This window comes from Aphis gossypii, chromosome X (genome assembly GCF_020184175.1).
Source record: "Aphis gossypii isolate Hap1 chromosome X, ASM2018417v2, whole genome shotgun sequence".
Classification (NCBI taxonomy): Eukaryota; Metazoa; Arthropoda; class Insecta; order Hemiptera; family Aphididae; genus Aphis; species Aphis gossypii.
In genome coordinates this window covers 10,794,785-10,817,155 of record NC_065533.1, presented here as the reverse complement: position 1 = coordinate 10,817,155, position 22,371 = coordinate 10,794,785, and the positions used below count along the sequence as shown (strand labels likewise).

Genomic DNA, 22,371 nt, shown 5'->3' with positions numbered 1-22,371 from the left:
AAAATAAATATGTACATAATATTAAAAAACATAATTTAAATTTTTAAAATCTTACTCTCTAGCTTGTTCTCGGTTTTCTCCCCATGAGAAACAATGCCCAAACTGAGAATCAGCAAACTCGTGTAATCCTCCTGAAGCAGCTACACTGAAGTATCCCCAAACATTTTTTGAAGAGCGGAAATTTAATTCTTGAACTGTTCCAGAACTAGGTTTAAAACCTAAAATAAAAATGTAATTAAACATACAATTTTTTAAAACATTACATCATATATAACAATTTAATACAGTCATTAATTATGTTTAGAGATAGTCCTAAATATACTCAAATATAAATTAATAACTTGGCATATTAAAAACAATAAAAATAATTGTTAAGTTTTTATTATACCTTCATCGGGGTTTTCACTAGTAATTCGAGCAGCAATAACATGACCCCATGGATGAGGTTTATGTCTTGGTGCATCAAAATCAATATAAGTATCTCCCCAAGCAGATTCACCATAAAGTAATCTTATGTCTTTAATACAGTTAAGAGGTAATCCCATTGAAATTTGAAGTTGTGCAGCAGGTAAATTTACATCAGATACCATTTCTGTGCATGGATGTTCGACTTGCAGTCTAGGATTTAACTCCAAAAAGTAATAATTCCCATCAGTATCGTACAGATATTCAACTGTACCAGCACTAACATAACCAACCATTTTGGCAATACGAACAGCGGCCTAAAATAAAATGTATTAAAACATTAAAAATAAAATAAGGTAAGAAATCAATAACTATCATAAAAAAATAAAACTCATTACTTTCTCCATTTCTTCAAAAACGCTAGGTTCGGCAATTACTGCGGGTGCCTCTTCAATAATTTTTTGATGTCTTCTTTGAATTGAACAATCACGTCCGAACAATGATATAGCATTACCATATTGATCAGCTAAAAGTTGTACTTCTAAATGTCTGGCACATTTAGCCAATTTCATAATAAATATTGGTGATCCAGGAACTTCAGATTGAACCTACAAATTAATAAGGTTACAATAAAAAGTATTCAACTAATCCTAAATCAAATAATTATAGTGTATAACTTTCAAATACCTGTTTAAATGCATTTGGGAATTCTTCAGTATTTTCTACTTTTCTTATACCTTTACCACCACCACCTTCACTAGCTTTTATCATAATTGGATACCCAACTTTTTCAGCTGATACTAAACCTTCATCGATTGATGCAACACAACCTTTTTTGTACAAATCTGGTCCAATTTCAATTTTTTTACCAGAATAATGTCCAATTACACCTACATAGAGAATATATAAATTTAATAGATAATCAGATATATATGTTTTTTAGTTTACATGATATGTTTAAAACTATAAAATTTTGTATGTTTCAAAACGAGAATTATAAAATTTAATAAAACGAAAAACACATATTTCTTAGGTTAAAAAATGATAAGTGATGATTTTGGTTTAAAAGTTATGTTAAATGGTTTCTTTTTCAATAGTTGAAAACATATGGTGACTGGCTAAGTAAATTAATCATGTAAGTTGTTTGAAATAATGAATTTATAAAAAGTTAATTTGATTATATTCAAAGTGTAATAGTCATTTAATATTATAAAAATTTGAAATTGACATAAAAAAATGGGTCATCTGAAATGAAGAAACATGTGTTATAATAATAAATCCTTTTATAGAAGTTGACACTTTTTTTTTTTGTTTTGTAACAATTGAAAATTCCACACAATTCAACATTAGGTTCTATAAATGGAGGTGGGAATCTATACTAGTATATATACTAATATATTCATTAAATATTTATTAATATTTTACCTGAACCAGACCAGGGCAATGTTGGAATTTCAGCTGTTTGTGCAACTATACTCGAAGCAATTTTATCACCAAGAGCAAACATAGCCTTTTCAGGTGGCCCAATAAAAGCAATTTTATTTTTGTCCAATAGTTTAGGTAATTCTGGATTCTCGGAAGCATGTCCCCAACCAGCCCATACAGCCTATTATAAATACATATAAATATAATATATTACATATTTACTATAATTTTGTAAATAAAAATATACCTGAACTTGAGAACGTATAGCTATATTGACAATGAGCTCAACATTAGCATAGTTGTTGTTATTTGTACCTCCCGGTACTGGTACATAGTGATCAGCCATTTTAATATATTCAGCATTTGCTAAAATAATAATAATATATAAATAAATAAAACAACCATATAAAATAAATTAAATAATTATCTTTTCTGTACATATAGAGTAATTATTATCAACTAATTTTAGCATTAATCTTCATAAACTGAATTAAATATATATGAAAAATAATACCTTTAAGATCTTCTGGTGTGACCATAACTACAAATCTTACAGCTCTTTCATTTCTAAACATTTCATAAGACCATCTACGAACAGATCTCATGCATTTAACAGCAGCAATACCATTGTTAGCAATCAAAACCTATAATAAAAAAATAAAAATGAACATATACTATTACATTACTTAATAAAATATAACAATGTTTAAGTTTTAATTTTAAGAATATTAATTCAACATTTTCAATGTATTATTAAGACTGCATACAAATTCATGAACACTAACCTTGTTTATAACTTTTGTTCCTTTAAAACGTTTCACAAATTCTTCAGGAGTGCTAACATTGAAATCTTTTTCAGTGAGACGTTGATGGATCACATTGCCTTGTGACATACTAGGCCTATAATTTATTTTATAACATACTTTGTGTAAAATATTAATTTTGTTATTAAATATTAGATATTAATATTGAATCAGACATGTTTATTTTATAGAAAAAGTAAAGCAGCAGTTGTAAAATATATTTACATATAATACATTTTTTAATTTTTATATAATAAAACATTAATGTATTAAAATGTGAATAGCATTTTAGAAATAATTTATTGTTTGTAATTTTGTACATTTATATCTTAAACAAATTTTTCGTAGTTGTAAGTAAGATAGAATACAAATTATGTATGTAACATATTAATATTTTATAAACAAATCATAAATTCCCTGATATTATAATTTACAACCACTTTTTGTTGCTATTGAGGTATCATAAAATCGTATTAATATGTATTTTATAATTGTGCATTAAAATCAAAACTTCTTTATGGACTCTTTATTGCGAAAATAGTTTAATTGTATTGTAAAATAAATTATACATCAAGTCTTAAGTTGTTGAAATAGTTATTAATTAGAACTAAGTACTTATAATTTTAGGAACATAGTTTCATACTATTATTAAACAACAACACTCAAAACTAAGATAAATGAAGTACCTACGTTGTCTTTAAAAAGATAACAAAAAAATTTCATTATAGAAAAATATATAATAAACCTGAGTTTGCTAATTGTTATTTACTGACTTACTGCATTGTTCTAAGTCCATGACATACTTGACAAAGAAAATAATAACCCATGTAACATTATGTATGTATATTATATATCTATTATATAAATCAGTGCCGTAACTAGAAGTTGGCAAAATGGGCAGTTTCCAAGGGCGCAATAAAGTAAGGGGGCGCTTTGAGTTACATTAATTCTGTTTTTGTACAAAAATTACATAATAGTTTGTGATATAATGGAGTTTATTTATGAGTGCTTACTACTTTTATATTTATATTATACAACATACAACAATATATAATTTATTTTTGTATGTATAAAATATACACTGTACAGCTATGTAACAGCTATTATAACACACTAATTATAATTATTTATAATTAATTTATAACTTAATTATTTAAAAATATAGCGTTAATTTGATTAGTAAATAAAAATATAATATTATAATATTATAAAAATTATACCAATAAAATGAAACAAAAATAAGAATCAAAATAAAATTTTCCAAGTGTGATATAGAAAATTGGTATTAGGTACGGCATACATATAAATAACTTAAAATTTAAGTTTTACACACAACAATTACTACTAAAGTAATATTAACAAGTTTGTTTAAAAATGGGAAATTTTAAATTTTGGTACATTACTATACTTCACATAGTTCATATAATTGTTAAATTTTTACAAAATATTTTGAACCATTGATTACCTTGGAGTAAAATGATAGAATCTCAAAAAAATGTTATACCTAATAACTTTATCATATTTATCTTAAGACTGGGAGTTAGCAAATTAGAATTTTAAATACAATTTTCAATTGATTAACACACAATATAAGAATTATGGAACTCTAAAAAAATTACTTTACATAAAATAATTTTCAAATGATATTAAATTTACAATACTGTTTTGTAAGATGTTGTACCTAACATATAATTTCAACCATACATTTTCTTTGTTTAATAAAAACTTCAAAATAAAATAATCCCAGTTCACATTTTTTTTATAAATATTTATTATGATTATTTAAAACAAATTTGCAAATCCGTACAAGTAAGAGTCCATCATGGAAATTCCATAAAATGATTTAATAGTTAAAATATATCACTATAAATAAATAGTAAGGAAATTATAGATATCTATATGTGATATTATATTATTATATAAAATAATGTTATCAATGAAGAATCATAATTATCCTTTCAGGACACGAAAAAAAGATTTATCTATAAATTCCAATCATAATTTTAGTAAAAAACTAATTTTTGCATAAAACCAATGTAATATTAAATATTAAAAAAAAAAATCAAAAATCAAATACCAATGTAAATATGTAACAAATATATTAGCATATTGTTTTAAAAGAACAGAGAGCCCTAACACAAAAATATTTCTTTAACACAAATAAAATTTGCATTAAAACAAATTACTGGTATAATCCATAAAAATCTAAATCTGTACGGATGCACTGTAAATTTGTTAAATATTCTATCTATAAAATGAACTCTCACTATTTTTTATATAACTCAAAATTACAAATTTATGAGACTTTCAAACTAATCTAAACATTTAATGTTGAATAGTTATACTAGTTTTCTAAAATTTGACATTTATAATATTGTATTTTTTACTACATTGTTATAACTAACCATTTTACTTTATTAACACTATTAGTTTGTAATAATAAAACAATATATTAAAAAATATACTCATAACTATATATTATCAAGTTTTTGGATTGTCCCTGTATCAAGAGGGTTTAAGATATAAATTAATCTTATTTTTTTGTCAAATATATTATTAAATAAGAAGTCACCTTCCTAATGATAAAGACTTATTATTAATTTTTTTGGTATTTGGCAATATTCTCAACAAAATAAAAAGTTAATAGTTGTGGTAGTTGTATATTTATATCTATAACTGTTATTAAAATTTTTGAGACAACTCATAAACAACTATAATGTTTCAGGACATTACTCAAGAAATTCAACAGGATATAAAATTAAAATATGTATGAAACTTTAAGAGGATGTCACACCCACATGTGTTGTCTCCGTCTTACACACATACAACATAGTTAATTTTCATTCACCAGTTTCAATAGTGTGTTTTTAGATTTGAATTTTTGATATTAGAGTACCATAAAATATTTAGTATATAAAATATTTTGAACATTTTCAAATATTTAATATTTTTCTTATTCATAACTCACTTAAAAATTTAAAAATCATAAAAAACCAACAAGAGAACACAAATAATATTCTTACCTAAAAGTTTTATAATAGGTCAATTTACTCTAATATCAAAACTAAAAGCACACTATTGAAACTGGTAAACGAAAATTGAATGTGTTGTACGTGTGTAAAGCGGAGACAACATATGCGAGTGCGGCATTCTCTTAAGAGAATAACAAATTAGGCATTTGTGTTGTATGTGGTCTATAAAAATTATGGTCTGAAATATATTAAACAAATGGTTACAATGTTGCATATTATTAATCATATTATAATGTAGTGGCACAGTAAAATTAAAAAACCAAAATTAATAACACTATAAAAATATTATTTGGCTTTAAGTGCTTAGTGCAGCAATTATTTAAAAGAACAATAGCATTAGACTTGTAGACAAAGATGATTGAAATAATGAATAGTGATTAATACACTAACCTAATTTAACTTAATCATATTAATCTATCATTAATTCATGTCAAGATTTACCTCACTATTTATAAACAGTTTTGACAATAAATTTAACTAGCAGTTCACCACATAATTAGACAGTGCACTTTTATGGTATACAACTTAGAATAAAGGGTTTCTGAACCAAGAATTAGTAATAATGTAATTTGTGTGGAAACTAAGTAGATACTAATTTTTAAATGAAAATTTTGTATAAATTAAACAGCAATAATAAATTATTCACTAGTTTTAAAAAATATTCACTACTAACTGATAAAAGATTTTCTCATTAAGTTAAATCTTCATATAATTTTTTTCTCGTGTTATTTATAAACTTCAAGGTTATAGTATCCTAAAAAATTGTAGATTAAATTAATAAAACCTATGTCATATAAGGTGTAGTCTTTTTCATAATTTGAAGTACCTAATTAAAATAAGTAACTGAACTTCAATAGATTAAAAATTTAGCTATTACAAGAGTAAAAATGCATATTTTTTTTCAAATTAAGTATACACACGAAAAAAATTACAAATGTAAAAAAAAAATGTCTACATAGAAACAATTTTAATCAGATAGAAATAAAATTATCAAAGTAAACAATAAACATTATGAAACCCTTATTATATTGAGTAATTAAGTTACAGATCAACTACATAGGATATTGGAATTACATTTGAAGCTGAAATTTATAAAAAGTAGAAATTATAAGGTATAAGTAAGATAAGCGGTAGTTCCAAATAATGTTATAGAGTATTTCACCAATTAAAAATATTACTAATAATGTAACAGATAGTACTGAAAAACTAATAATTATTTGTAATATATTGAGAAATTAAGTTTGGCGGAATAAAAAACAAAAAGTTAATAAATACTAATCAGCAATAGAAAAATTATTTTTAGAGTAAATTTAACCTTAATACATCTCAAAATTTGACTTTAAAATGATAACTAACAAGTATTATATACAATTTATAAATCTATAACTCAAAATATTAATATTTAATTATCATCAAGTACCTAATATTATGAAAAAGTTAAGTTGACCTGCATAAAAAAAAAATTAATTTATTCTTAATTTTAAAACATAACCTAAATATTATTATCACCCGGTGTCCTTGATTGTAAAACACGGAAACAGATCAAATATAAATACTGGAATTAACTACATCGAACCAAGGTATCAATAATATACATTTATAACTTATATGTATCAACCTGTTCTCTATTTTAAAAATAAAATAAATACCATTTATGTAAGACAAATATAAAAATGTGAAATTGTAAAATACATATTGCGTACAATTAGTTGCCAACAGAATTTCTTATTTGTCTGGTGAGATTGAAATAAAATAGTATAACAACAAAATAAATTCTAGTAATAATAAGAAAAATAGTTTAATATAGGTTAATACAATTATAGATGAGATGACATTTTGAAATCATTGAAACAAAAACAATTAGTAACATAAATGCATACTAAATGAATATAACCCTATCAGAATTTTTATTTTTACACAGTTTTAGGCTGAGAAAATGTTGAAAATAAGTCTTTAGACATGCATAAACAAATTTAATTTTAATATTTATCTTATGCTCTTATGCTATAAGTCAATGATAAACTGAGTAATACACTAATATACTAAGCACCTACAAAAACAGACAAGGTAAGTATCAAGATAAATTACAATACTATTTTAAGAAAGATTTATTATAAAATTAAAATAATTAAAAAGATTTATTATGAATATAATATTTTAATGAAGTGATTAATTATGAAATTATTTTTAAACATTTTAGTGAACAGGTATAATTATGTTGAATAACAGTTAAATATTAAATTTTATAATTTATATTTAATATTTATATAGATAATGTGTGTGTGTGTGTGTGTGTGTGTGTGTGTGTGTGTGTGTGTGTGTGTGTGTGTGTGTGTGTGTGTGTGTGTGTGTGTAAAGTTAATTAATAACTGATATCTTAAATATAATTTCAAGACATATTAAATCCATCTATAGGGAGTATAACATGTAATATTAAAAAATAAATAATTGAGAATCAGCTCAACACCATTTGATTAATATTATCAAATACAAATTCTCTCAAATCTACAATTAATTTAATTTTGTTTTCAATAAAATTTGAATCTTCACTTAATGATCCAATTTAAAGCATAAATGAATTAATTTTTATAAATTAAAATTTATTTCGTCATTTGGAATATACTGTTTCCACAATATGTTGTATAAATCAAAAATGATTAATTCACAGTAGAAAGTAAAGATGAAATTCAACGATATTCCCTTGAACCAATTCGTGCTAATCCAAACAAAACAAATATCAGAATAAAAGAAATTAGAATGTATTAGTAAGCCTTAACTCATAAACGTTGTCTGTTACTAAGTAACATCATACTTTGTAATAACAATACTACTATAACTGCTTTGAATATTTTTATTTTTATTCTCAGCCAAGACACCTAACTGAATTGTTAGTATAATTGATTTACACTTCAAATAAATGTATCGTTTTAATGTTACGATATTGTTATGTTTTGTCGATCGACTTTTCAATAACTGCAGTTTATACCTACGTCAAACGATAGGTACATAACTTACTTATTTTACGTAGGTAATGTTATTCTAAACAACAACATTATTAGAAGTAGTTATTTCCCTTGAATTCATAATATTATACCATTACATTGTATTTATATGTATATTTCTTTAAATTATATTTTCTTAATAATTATTATATATTATAATATACACTCTTGATGCGGGTATTGCTCAACATTACTGCAACCGACCGTGCAAAACACTAATGAAGTAATGAATAATAATTTATTTTTTTGAAATGATCGAAAAATATCTGGTTATCTGAAAACCCATGGCTACGAGAACCGGTTTACCTCACTCAATCGCCTACGAATATGTTACAAACCACAATAAATTATTCCGAACAGTTTTTAAAAAGAAAAATATATGTCAAAATTTGAACGTATTACGTATACAGGTATCCGCAAGGTTTTATTAAATATTCATTATAATTTGTGTTTATATTATGAATTATAATAAACATAAAAACACCCTAATACATTATACTATATTATGGTGTGATTTGGACTGTAGAGGGTAGTTGTGCACTTGTGCTGTTTACACGAACAACTTTATGCGCTAAAAACGTGCTAAAACCAACGATCGAATACGATTTTAACGCAATAAGTCAACACGTAATCAATTAATAACGAAATACATAATTATAAGTACGTAAACAGTATATTGAAGACAAAATGAAATTTCAAAGCGATATAAAATATTAAGCGTAATAACTCGACGATTGTTATACAAGCATCGTAGTAGTATAGAAATATAAAATATACTATAACAATAATATTTATATTTATAGAAAAGCTTAATTATTGAAGGTTGGCCATCATAATCCAACAGTATATATAAGTATATTATAGTAATATTTAAGTATTGGAATTTCGTTTGAGCTTATATAGAATACAGCTACAGCCTGTAAGAAAGGCACACGTATGTATAGGCAAGTTTTAGATGACGGAATAAAAAAACAGGCTCGTGGAGTCGTAATAAGACCCGACATGTATTATATACGCTTTTGGCATTAAAACCCGTCCTACGTAGCAAATATTATAGGCCGCGGCACAGAAATATTTCTCAACGAAACATCGCGACCTGGTTATCAGTGGTGATCCATTTTGCATGGCTACAATTTTTTCCAGATAATTTTTGATTTTCTTTTTTTTTAAATTGTGTATCAGTATGAAAATGTATATTGGTATGGCAACATTACGATTCTTTACACAAAAGTAGAATTTTCACTTTTTTTTAATAACTTTTCTAACGTTGATGTACATGTACAAGTATAGAATATTGAATGATAATAATATTTATTATTTATAAACATTTCAAGTGTATTTCATTTTGGTGAACCAAATTTTAAAAAACTACTTTTATAAAAAGGTATATTATTTCTGTAAAAAGTAGTTACTAATACTGGCAATACCTTACAATACCTACTTCAAATTGAATTGTATAACATTACTTTTTTTTCATTAACATGAAAATTGACTTAGAAAATTAGTGTAAGCAAAGTAGCTAAATACAATAGGTAGATCACCATTTTACCGCTCGAGCACTTTTCTCAATTTTGACCAAATAAAGTTATTATAATAGGTTGCAAGTTGCAACATATAAGATTTTCGTACGGAAATAATAATGAAAAGGCCAAAACTCACAACCTAAAAATAATTTTCAAATTAGAATGCAGATGACAGAGGGAAATACGGTTTATTGTGGTGCTATATACGTTATAAATTACAATGATTTTACAGATTGAACGAAAAATAAGTAAACCAAGTGTTGGGTGATTTAAACATCACTGCTTAATTTAATCACCGTATATGTATCATATCATCATGAAGTGTGAGTGTATGATTGAAAAAATGTAATAAAAATTGAAATATTTTGGTCAACGACATCTCTCACACCACGTTAATGTTAGTTACAGCTATAGGCAAAATAAATAATGTATATTGTACATTGGTGTTTAACGCGTATAAGTAATTAAGGTGCGTAAAGGAGGCGTGATACAGACCTGAAACCGAGTATTATTATAACAAAAGTGCGATATACAAGTATATAATATTTATACGTATAGGTAAAGGTGCACGTCAATCAAAATGGTATATAAATTAGGTAATACCTATATTATTTCGACAGATGTCAATACTGCAGTGCATTTCGTTTAATCGTGGAAAGTCGTACTGATAATAATAACGTGCTTATAAAAGTTTGAATAAAAAACATACGGTTAATCGGGTGTGCGGTAATGAAAGGTGACAAATTCTCTTATTTTTTCAACACGGGTGCCTACTGTTATAATTGAAAAATGTTGTTGAATCATTCAACAATAATATACAAAAAAGGCTATATTGAAGTGATATCATAATATAATATTTACAACGAAACCTCACCGGATAATACCCGTGAACACGATTACATAGGTATAGATAATGTGCGCACACACATAAACAGGATTTCCGATCAAACGAAACGCAGTGCACTATACTAACTGCAATCTGTACAGGATAATAATAACACTACCGTAATATTATAAACGATATGATGATTAAACGGCAGACGCGGTTGTTATATTATTATTATATTAGACGGCGGCATTATACGGGCTAAACTGCAGCAGTGCGTTTGCAGAGGACACTTACGTGATGCCGGACTTGAGGTTTTTAATGGATTTCCACTGAGCGATTTCGTGATTGGACGGCGGCGGCCCGTCGTCGTGCTGATGCTGCAGCGACGACAGGTCGGCCAGCGTCATTTTCGGCCGCGGGGACGGAGCCGCCATCGGTTCCAGCTGTATGCAAAAGCCGTCGTCCGCGTCGTCCGAATCGGCCCGAGACGGGTCGTCGTCAACGTCCGCGGGTTCCGCTTCCTCGCCGGCGAACGCGGCGCCGGCAACGCCGCCGCCGCCGCTGAACGTCCGCAGCTCGGACAGGACGAACCGCCTGGAGTTCCTGCGCTGCTGGAGCATCGCGTGGTGGTGTCCCGTACGGAGTTGGCCGATGTGCAGTGTAGCACCGCGGTGACGGAGCGCGTTCGCGGAAACTCGGCCGTTTCCGTCCCGGTTTCCGGCACACGGACGAAGAAAGGGATCGACTCTGGTCGTCACGCGACGGCGATAATAATATTGTCGTGACCGCGGCGCCGACGATTGTCGTAGTAAGCGGCAGAGGACCCGCCGTCGAGCTGCCTAGTCGGTCAGTGTTGTGCGATGGTCGCGACGGCGACGGCGGCGGCGGTGGCGGTGGTGGTGGCGACCGCAGTGATAGTAGTCGCGTATGTATCCGAACGCGTCGTCTGAAGACGGTGGTCGTAACGTTATAGTATATTGTAAACGCGATAAAATGTAATATTATTGTTACGAGTCGAGCGAAAATATTATTGTTTTTTTTTTTTTTTTTGTTTGTAAATGTTTTTTCAACGTGCGAGTTACTCACACACACACCGACTACCGACCAACAACACGGTCGGACTGTCGAGACGCGAATATCATCACAACAACATATTATCGTCGTCGTCGGCCACCACCACAGCGACAATAATCATTAGGAGGCGCTTTCGTACTGCTATGGCCTATGGTACTGTATTATTTATAAATATAGTTTGTTGCGGTATAAAATATTATTAGGTATATTATTTTTAATAATAATACACTTAATATAACGTCATTAGGTGTTAATAATGGAGTTACGACGGTCGTAATGATAATGATTGACCACCGTCGCAGCGGTCGTTACGTCAAAACGCGCGTAATGATGTGATCGCAAAACACGAGCGCGAGGGGATCCCGTCGCGGTCACCGAGCGAACAGAGAGCCGCTACGCACGGCAGCCAAGGTCGACGGCGACCACCGGTGGCGGCAAACGTGCCGTTTACGCGTGTCCGTAGGCCTTGTTCGAGGCGGCGATCCAATACAACGCACGCGTTACCTAAATTTTACATTATTATTATTATTATTACGATTATAAATAATACCTACACGGGTAGCGGCACGTGAGAAACCGACAAAATCGTGTTGTAAAACGTATATAATTTAATTATAATATAGACGCGCGCGGACGGATATTATAATGAGTGGGACCGCGAAAAACACTTATAAATACCTGTACGATTGAGCGCGAGCACGTTAATTAGTAATATTGTTTTACGGTTTCCGATGTAATTGGCATAAAAGTAATTAACGATATTAATGAGTTGCCGACGACGACGACGACGACGTGGATACCTGTATTATATAATATGCTGCGCTACGGTAGCGTTCCCACAGGTCTTCCTCACACCTTACACGCCGCAATAAGTAATTAACACGACTGCGACTCGAGAAATAAAAATGGAACGAAAATTGAAAATTCAATGACAAACGGACGTGCGTGCACTAGTATACGCCTAACAGTCGTACGCGAAGAAGACTGCGGTTTACAACCGCGAAAATAATATTTAGTTATACCTTTACAGTCGATAACGTAAAAAGATAATGTACAGTACACTTTGTATGCGACCAGCCAATAGGTACACGACATTGCAGTGCAGTGCAATAATTGATGATTTATGGCACACAGTCGGAAGTCATAATATTGTAATAGATAATATGTTGTCGTTTATATACATACTCGACTCGTCGGATGTTATCGGTAAGATATACGTCGGGGAAACGATGAATAATATGTAAATTTCGAATCCAAAGCATCTTACTTAACCTACCTCCACTCCTCCCACGAGTAATACATACGGTCCGTTTTACAGCTAACACCAAACTACCAAAGTCACTGCATCACTGACGATTTTCGACGACGGTAAATAAGGCGTTAATAAAGCGATGACAACTAGTGAAGAGTATCGAAATTAGGTACGCTACTAAGACCAAAAAAGAACAAACAAACCAGGCGTTTTGCTACAGGTAATCTATTATACGTAAAGAGTCTGTTGAAATTTTTTCTACATATAATATATTATATAACATAATTTATTGGTATAGCTTCATAAGATAACGCAACAATGCGTTATAAAAATATAGTATTAATATTTAATGTATATAGAATTTTACCGTGTTCGCGTGTATACATAATATTATAATATTATTTGCTACTTTTGTTTTTAATTCCAAAACATGTCAAGTTATAGCTCAAAATTAAAATAATATAAATTGAGTATAAAAAACAGCTTTTGACAAATACTTTTCAATAATATCGATATTAAATAGATTTAAATCATGTTTTATTCTAAATAGCATGTCAGCATGATAATGCACTGTCTCCATCTTGTAAACATACGCAAGTGACACAACAGCAAAATACCAATTATTGATATTTTAATTTTAAAATAAGTCGTGAGCATATTAAAATATTAATAAAAGTCTACGAGATACCCTAAACAATATTCTTACTTTTAATTTAATAAGTAATAACAAGTTAATTCTAAGTAACTACACAAAATTGGTTAAGTTGAACGAAAATTTTCAATAATTTAAGACTGAGATAATATACATACGCTTAGAGTATGTTTACCCGTGTTCTATGTTTTCCAATATACGTTATAGCTTATATAAGTTATAGTACATACAACGCTCTAAGTTTTAGAAGATAATGTGATACAGAACAGACCTTTATAACGTAATCATTAAATTATGACTTTGGTTTTTAATCAAGCAAGCAATCTTGGGGAATAAAAATTCTAAAAGCGATTTTTAAGTCTTTTTTTCCTTACCATTTGAATAAGGCAACAATCGATTCATTTTTATACCATAAACTACCGTTGCATAATTTTTATTTTATTCTTTAGAAGTCTACATTTTATTAGTTTTTTCGAATACTGTGTTGTAATTTATATAGTGCACAATGAGCTGAAGCGATGATATGATATAATTAGCTTCGATAGATAGCTTCACCTGGACAATAGCTCACCTGACGTGTGACAGCTCACTCATTTACCGCATATTTTACGGTCACAACTCAGAATTACAATAAGGAACAACACATACTTTAATATATAATTTACATGCATTCGGCACGGTAATAATATGAATAGATATAATATCAATTAGAGATTTGAATGTCTTTTTTCTTAAGACGGCAATACACGCCATGTTTCGTTATTTCAAGTGGTAATAATATTTATTTTACCTAATCCGTAACACCGCACTTTAAGATCAAATAACGTACTGTTCTATAGTTATGCATACTCTCATCAAGGACTTAGAAACGAATAAACGAATAAACAAAAAAAAATAAAAATATTATTGATGACGAGTTCTGTAAGTAGATTTTTGGCTCAATTAAAGTGAAAAAAATTATTATTATATTTAAATGATTTTCAAGTAAGCCAATTAATCACATTATTTAAAAAAAAAAAAAATAGATTTCCCAATTTATGGAAATATTTTTGAATACCTAGATATTCATTAATACAATTTGACCCTATATGTAAACACGAATACTTAATACATTAGTAAAAATCATCATACATTTTAATGAAAGATTAAAAAGAATACAAAATTCTTCATATTGGCTAAGCAACTGGCTTTGATGAGATAACTAATTTATAGGTGGTTATATTAACTTATATATAATATTTATCAAATCAAACTCTAAAAATAATTCAAAGCATAGTTGATTAAGTAAATACTAATTTTAAAATGAGTCAATATAGAAAAATTAATATTATCGACGTTTTCTGCATACATTTTTTAGTACAGAAATAATACTTGAAAAATGGAGTAAATACCTAACACATAATATATGATGTATATTAAGATGTTAGTTAAAATCAAATAACTAAACGTAGTGTAGGTAGTGTTGAAGTCAATAAAAATACAATAAAGCATAGGTAAATGTATAATGCTAATATTTATTAGGTACTTTATAATAGCTAATTTCAACTATAATTTATAATATATAAATATAGTTTTAACTATTGCAAATGGTATAGTATAATTTATACTTCACAATCAATTTTCTAATCAAATTGCATGTAACTTTTTACTACTATAACATGTATATGCAAGTAAAAATTGTCTCGAATTATAAAAACAATAGCAAATGTACAACTCTTAACTGAAATTATAAGAAGTGTAATCTAAATTTTATAAACAATGATAGAATATATGTAATATATTATAAGCCATCAATAAAATAATAAGTTCAACAATGCTACAAGTTACTAAGTTAAGTTAATTCAACCAATTATTTGTTAAATTTATTAATTCAGAGGCTTTTCGGACTATAATAATCTACTAGATATATCAGACTACTCATAAATTCTCAACTTTTCATTATTTTTAAATTCAAACTTAGTTATAAATATGCATATAATAATTCAAGTAATTTCGAAATAATTTTTTTTTATCAAATCGATATTGAATGTATTTGAATGTATTTCTTTACATAAATTTTAAAACTGTATTATTATAAAAACCAATCATGTATTACTCCAGTTATTTAAATTCACGTGTTTAATATTCTAGGAATATACAATTTTAATGTTCAAAATCCTTAAAAATGCTATTCACATTTATAAAAATAATAAATATAAAATTTTATTTATTTTCCGAATACGTTTTAAGATTATAAAATAAAATGTCCATAAATTAATTACGTCAGTATTAAAATTATTTAAGTAATATTATTTGAAAATTGACTGACAAACATAAGTAATGTTTTTAAATAGTTCTTAAAAGTTCTTAAAATGTACGTCAACAACAACAAACTATTATAATAAACATAGTGTAAAGAAAGTAAATAAATAAAATACCTTAATCGTTTCCTCTTTTCCGTTAAGCCAAACATGTTGTTATAAGAGCTGCTATTTGATGTTACGCCCGTACGTGTTTCTTTGCCTAAAGGGAAAGAATCAGTATTTTCATGTTTTTCTTCTTCTAAAGCTCTAATTAAATCTCCATTGACGAGTTCGGTAGGCGCTTGATCAACGCCATCCTCGTCACCGACAATAAAATTTACACCACCACTTGTTTCGGAACTCATCTTATCATCAATTAAAACAGTTTCTTCAGAGTTATTGCAATCTGTGCTCTCTGCAAACAAAAAATTATTTAATTATCATATGCAACTATCATAATTCATAGGGTAATATTAATCATTTTTTTTCAGTTAATGTATTTGTAAAAAGTAATCTTACTACGAAAAAAAAAAAATAATAATAATGTCTAACCGTTCTTATTGGTTATATACATATGATAAAAAAATGTTATATAAAATAATATACATATTATACAATTTGAATGATGTACCCGCTTACTAAATTCTGCATAATAAATAACAATTAAAATAAATACTTCAATGCAATGATAAAAATTAAAACATAATTTGAATATTAGTATAATAAATAACCATCTTTAAATAACTCACAAATGTATTATATATATTTCATGATCTACATAAAAAATAAAAAGTACTTCAAAATGTTTATTTTCATATTTAATAACAAATAAATAAAATAATACTTTTATTATGTAATAATAACACCTATACAGCTATACATTTGTATTAAATTAGACCTTATGATGTTATGATTATTTTATATTATACTTGTATTTAGGATTAGAATTATATAAGATTCGAATGTTTAGTTAGTTTAAATTATCAAAACTTAATAATTGCAGCTTTCGTTATTAAATCACTACTTTAAAAACTAAATAAAACTATTTATTTGTATATTTCACTAATATCATCAATAATATTCAATTACTTTTAGTTAGTAGGAATTCTAAAATAGAAATAGTATAACATTCCCCTAAAGTTTAGATAAGCACCTTATTCATCTTGTCGATTTTTTAACTAACAATCATGTCAGGGTCAAAAAATACTATGAAATTAATTAGTATCATGGAAGGAGAGATTTAAATCAAACAACTTAATAGTTAATCGCGGATGTGCGTGAAAAGAAAGTTATGTCAATGTCATACAACTTTACAGAAGTAAAAAAAAATTATTTGAAAATTTTAAACATGATATCACGTAGGAAGGTACTATATAATTAAAAATTAGTTACAATACTGATATAAATATTATTACATAATATAGAATATTTTATATACACATTATATACGTATTAAATAGTTCGAAATACAAACTCAATAGATGGCAATTGGTAATAAATCTTGATTATTTTATTTTATAAATATCAAATACTAAAATTGTTCACTAATAATGAATACGATATTAATTGCATTTTATTTTATATTGGAACAGCTTATAATATTATATACCTAATACTAACATAATAATAATTACTAGTATATAATTATAACATTAAAATTTTAAGTTAAGTGTATAATAATGATTTTCTTATTTATTTAATTAGATTTGACTAGCTGATAAAAATTTAAGAATAGCAATTTTTACTTATAAAATACAAAATTATGTACATTTTATTTAAGATTGCGACTTCATTAACAATTCTGATATTAAAAGATTTTATGATTGAAAAACTGTAAGTTAATCAATATAAAAAAATTCAATTGGACGATTATAAAATCCCTGTTACGTTTCTAAAATCGAAGGAATTGATTTACATTTTCTAATATATAACTTTAAAATAATCGAAAATACTTTAAATAAGTTATTTATGTGTTCAATAAATATAATATTATGTTTTAAACTTTTTGAGTTTTTTATTTAAATACTTTTAATTTAAATAGTAATAAATCGAAAACGTATCAACTTATTTTTTTAAATGCGTTATAATTACAATGACTATTTTAAAGTTCCGACGATGCTATTTTTGGATTATAAACTCTTAAATTATGCCGTTAGGATATTTAAACTGTAAAATGTAATACAAACTAACTCATATCTTGTTGATTGTTTATACAATATCAATTTCAAAATTTCCCCTCATATCAGCATTATGGACATTTGGATATATGATTTAAAATTTTAAAATATAACTTAAGATGTTCCTAGTATTATAAGGATAGGATATATATATATTCAACAATATATTCTAGTAAATAATATTATGCATATACAATTATACAAACAGAACATATTTTGATCGGCTGATAACCATGTTCATTTTATATTTTATTATTGTTAATCAGGACTCACTTAATAATTTCCCTAATTATAGATGCAAATGATGCAATGATTTATTAAATAAAAATCTTAAATAAATAATAAATATTAACATGAAAGCGAGCAGATTGAGTAGTGTCCTAACATACCAAATAGTCAAAACCCAATCGTTGTATCATGTACTTTTTTTTAATTACATTATAATAATTCTATTCTAATAGAAATAAAAATATAATTCGTCATTTTATGACATAATATATTATATAATACACATTATATAATATTTGGACAGAAGTTTGTTCGATAATATTTAAATTGAATAGAAAACTTTAATTCTAAACTAACCTGAAATTTCTAGTACAAGTTCTTCTGGTTCATTAATACCCGTAAACAACACTTTTAAAGTATAATATATTTTTAATAAATACTCACGCGCAATAAAGAAAATAAAATAAAACATTTTTAATTCATTGAACCAAATATATTTAATATAGGGTTCGTGAATATTTGTAACATAATAAAATATTTTGATTTTAAAAATTAAGCTAATGATTAAATCAAATATATTCACCCTTGGCACACTGATGTACAATCGAGAGCGTTCGACCGTTTTCACATGAGTAAGCACAATACAAAACAAAAAGTTCAACGGTCAAAATAAAACAATTTGTTTTCTAGATTATTATTATTATTAAACATATAAAGAGTAAATTACATATGAGTGTATAGTGAATTTAAGTAAACTACTGAGACATAAAGAGGTTAAATCTCTTATTACATTTCGTACTCTACTACTAAGACTCGATATAGTTTAACCATACAAATTCAAGTTAATTCTTATCAAGGGAAAAAACCTGCTGTAAAATTTAACCTTGGTGGGTGACCACTCCGGAAAGGTTCAACTCGTTCTACTCGAGGTGATTAACTTTAAACTAAAGGATTTCCAGTTTATCAAACTAGTTAATGCAAACTTTTGATACTTATGATATCGGAAAATAATGAGACAGGCCTAAAATTGATCATCTAAAGAAGCAATGAATAAAATTAAAATACATAAAATTTGATATCATTGGCTTTAAAAAAACAAAATTTAGATAACTTTAAATATTACTTATATTACTTTAAAATGTTAGTACATTGTCTAAGAAAATTTAATATATTATTCATAAAAGTACCTCTACATATTAAATATAAAGGTATTTTGAAATATTTAAATGAATTATTGTGATTCCGTTGATTGTAATGTAAATTAGTTTGTTTTAGACCTTATATGGGCCTTAACGTTTGTTTTGCAATATAAAACTTTTTATCGCAATAAAATAACAGTGGATTACCAATAAATATAAATTCAATTTGTAAAGTTTGATTTAAACCTTTTACATTTGTACTTATATATAAGACTTTTTTTCAACAAACATATACCTATAAAATAATAATAAATTAATATTTTACGATTTACAAATTAAATTTTTTGTCGATTAGTTAAGGACGTTCAAGCGTGTTGTTTCTGTCTTACACATTGTAATGTACAATATAGCAAATCTTTGTATGTTGGTTTTTCCGATATTTAATTTTAATGAATAAGCGGATTATTCTCTAAACTCATGTATAGCCGTTTTATTTGTTTAAAATTTTTATTCAGAAGTTTAAACCCCCAAATATCTAAATACATTTAGTATCCAAGACTAGAAAAATAATTAAGATATAAAGCCATGTATACGAAAACAAACACGTTATAGTAAATAATATACAAGGTACAATAAAACTGATATGTAGTTACTATGTAAACACTTTCATAAAATAATTATCAAAAATCAATAGTATTTTAATAATGTTGTGAACTTGAGAATTCAGTAACATTGTAGAACTACTATAGAATCCAATGAATAAATGATAAAAAAATTAATAGTAAATAGTTGATAATAGTTCTACGAAATATGATTTCATACTTGTTAAAAAAAATTAGTAATATTATAAAAAGACCTTTATATAAATATATATATTTATATTAAACTAAGAATGGCAAAACTAAAATTGACTTGATGATCATAAAAGGTTGACAGCGAAAGGGCAAATAGTAGAGAAATTATTAAACATATGCATATAATTTTGATATAACTATTAACTATTAATGTTTAATAAGAAGTAAGAACTACAAATTATAATAATCACTACCGATAAACCGATGTATAGTAATATGATACATCCTGTAATTGAAATTTCGAACGCATTAAAATGCTTTCTTTAAACATGCACAACATAATATAATATAATGTTTGTTATCAACACATCTAATATGTTTAATATGAGAGACATAAAGCAACAGGAAGACGAATTTGTGGAGTACTAACACAATCACACTATAGTTATTATTTAGTATTATTAAATTACTCGCATGTCTTATTATGATGATGAAAGTCGAACATGGTTATTATTTTTACTTAGAATATTTTTAAACAGTTAACATTTTAAGTACACACAATTATTTTTATAAATTAAATTTACAAAAATGCATAGATCTACGATCATTTATAAATTAATAGGTATAAAATATGATTTTAATTTCCTATATAAGCACTTCAACATAAAAATGTGATTTATTTATATATATATATATATCAATTTATAATATTTTTGAATATTAAAGTAATTCACAAATACTTCACACGTTAACAATAATTAAATTTTATAAGTGCATACGTTACCTATAACTCAATGTTAAATTTACGGTCCGACGAATTCATTGGAGAGCTCTTTAGTTATAAGAAACACATGTAAAACTAAACTCTAGTAGGTTTAAGTTGGTAGACACAATAAACGTTTATTTGACCTTTTGCACTTACGCACAATTATTATGCTACTATATAACTGAACCAAGGAGTGAAACCACTAATGTCGTATAACTCGTATGTAATTGAATATTTTAAATATTTCATAGAGTCTATGATAAAGTCCTTTTAGTTATTTTTTAATTTTAGATACAAAAAATATAAAAAAGCCAATTGCTTATGCTACGAAAGAAATAAGAATGACTTAATAAAATACAGTTTAATGCACAAATAGTACCACAAAATATTAAAAATTGTTATTAAGTTGCTAACATAAATTGTAATAAAAAAATAATCTATTTTTATTCAAATTGTATAATTATGCTCATTTTGTTTAGTTTTGAAAAAAGTCGTAAATAAAACGACCAAAATGTACATTATGAATTTTATAACGTAAAATGCTAATAATTTTGAATACAATCTACATTTTTTAATCAAATTTGGCACCAAAATAATATTTTTCTTTTATATATTATTATTTTTTATTTTTTTAAATGATAACATCGATTTTTAATTTAATATTTGTATACACAAAAACCTAATTTCAAACGAATTAATTAGTTATGTGTGATGTTAGTATACAATTACACGAATAAAGAAAATATGTTTTCATTAATACAACTTAGATAGGTACCGATAATATTTCTTTAGTTCAATTATTGACATCACTAACCGTCAACCAATTTAAAACATTACAATTTTTTTTTTTAATAAAAGAATGTTCAATATAATAATATACTAACAACACACGCAAAAATGTTAAAAATTATAATTGAAACATATATATTTTTATATAGAAATTTTTTTTTTATGTATATGTTAGGCTATTTTAGTACATATTTTATCT

General features: G+C 26.6%; 2 protein-coding genes across 8 annotated transcripts in view; one reads left to right on the top strand and one right to left on the bottom strand.

Annotated features, from left to right (window-relative positions):
• The window catches only part of LOC114122529 (acetyl-CoA carboxylase), a 46,908-nt gene that overhangs the window by 9,889 nt on the left and 14,648 nt on the right, over window positions 1–22,371 (bottom strand). For 3 of the 7 annotated variants that reach the window (XM_050207939.1, XM_050207938.1, XM_050207941.1), the window contains exons 2-10: window positions 16,415–16,694; window positions 2,616–2,730; window positions 2,345–2,474; window positions 2,078–2,196; window positions 1,831–2,011; window positions 1,093–1,295; window positions 804–1,013; window positions 389–722; window positions 56–218 (exon numbers count right to left, since the gene is read on the bottom strand). In XM_050207939.1, coding sequence (XP_050063896.1) covers window positions 56–218; window positions 389–722; window positions 804–1,013; window positions 1,093–1,295; window positions 1,831–2,011; window positions 2,078–2,196; window positions 2,345–2,474; window positions 2,616–2,730; window positions 16,415–16,644 — 1,685 coding nt within the window. In that variant the 5' untranslated portion in view covers window positions 16,645–16,694. Of the gene's footprint in view, window positions 1–55; window positions 219–388; window positions 723–803; window positions 1,014–1,092; window positions 1,296–1,830; window positions 2,012–2,077; window positions 2,197–2,344; window positions 2,475–2,615; window positions 2,731–11,313; window positions 12,174–16,414; window positions 16,695–19,041; window positions 19,172–19,267; window positions 19,426–21,401; window positions 21,424–22,371 lie in introns of those variants that run through there. The other 4 variants (XM_050207942.1, XM_050207940.1, XM_050207936.1 and 1 more) reach the window with 4 other exon arrangements.
• The window catches only part of LOC114128961 (DEP domain-containing protein 1A-like), a 36,657-nt gene continuing 26,916 nt past the window's right edge, over window positions 12,631–22,371 (top strand). The window contains exons 1-2 of the mRNA XM_050207943.1: window positions 12,631–13,299; window positions 13,412–13,565. The gene's annotated coding sequence lies outside the window, so the exon portion shown is untranslated. The remainder of the gene's footprint in view (window positions 13,300–13,411; window positions 13,566–22,371) is intronic.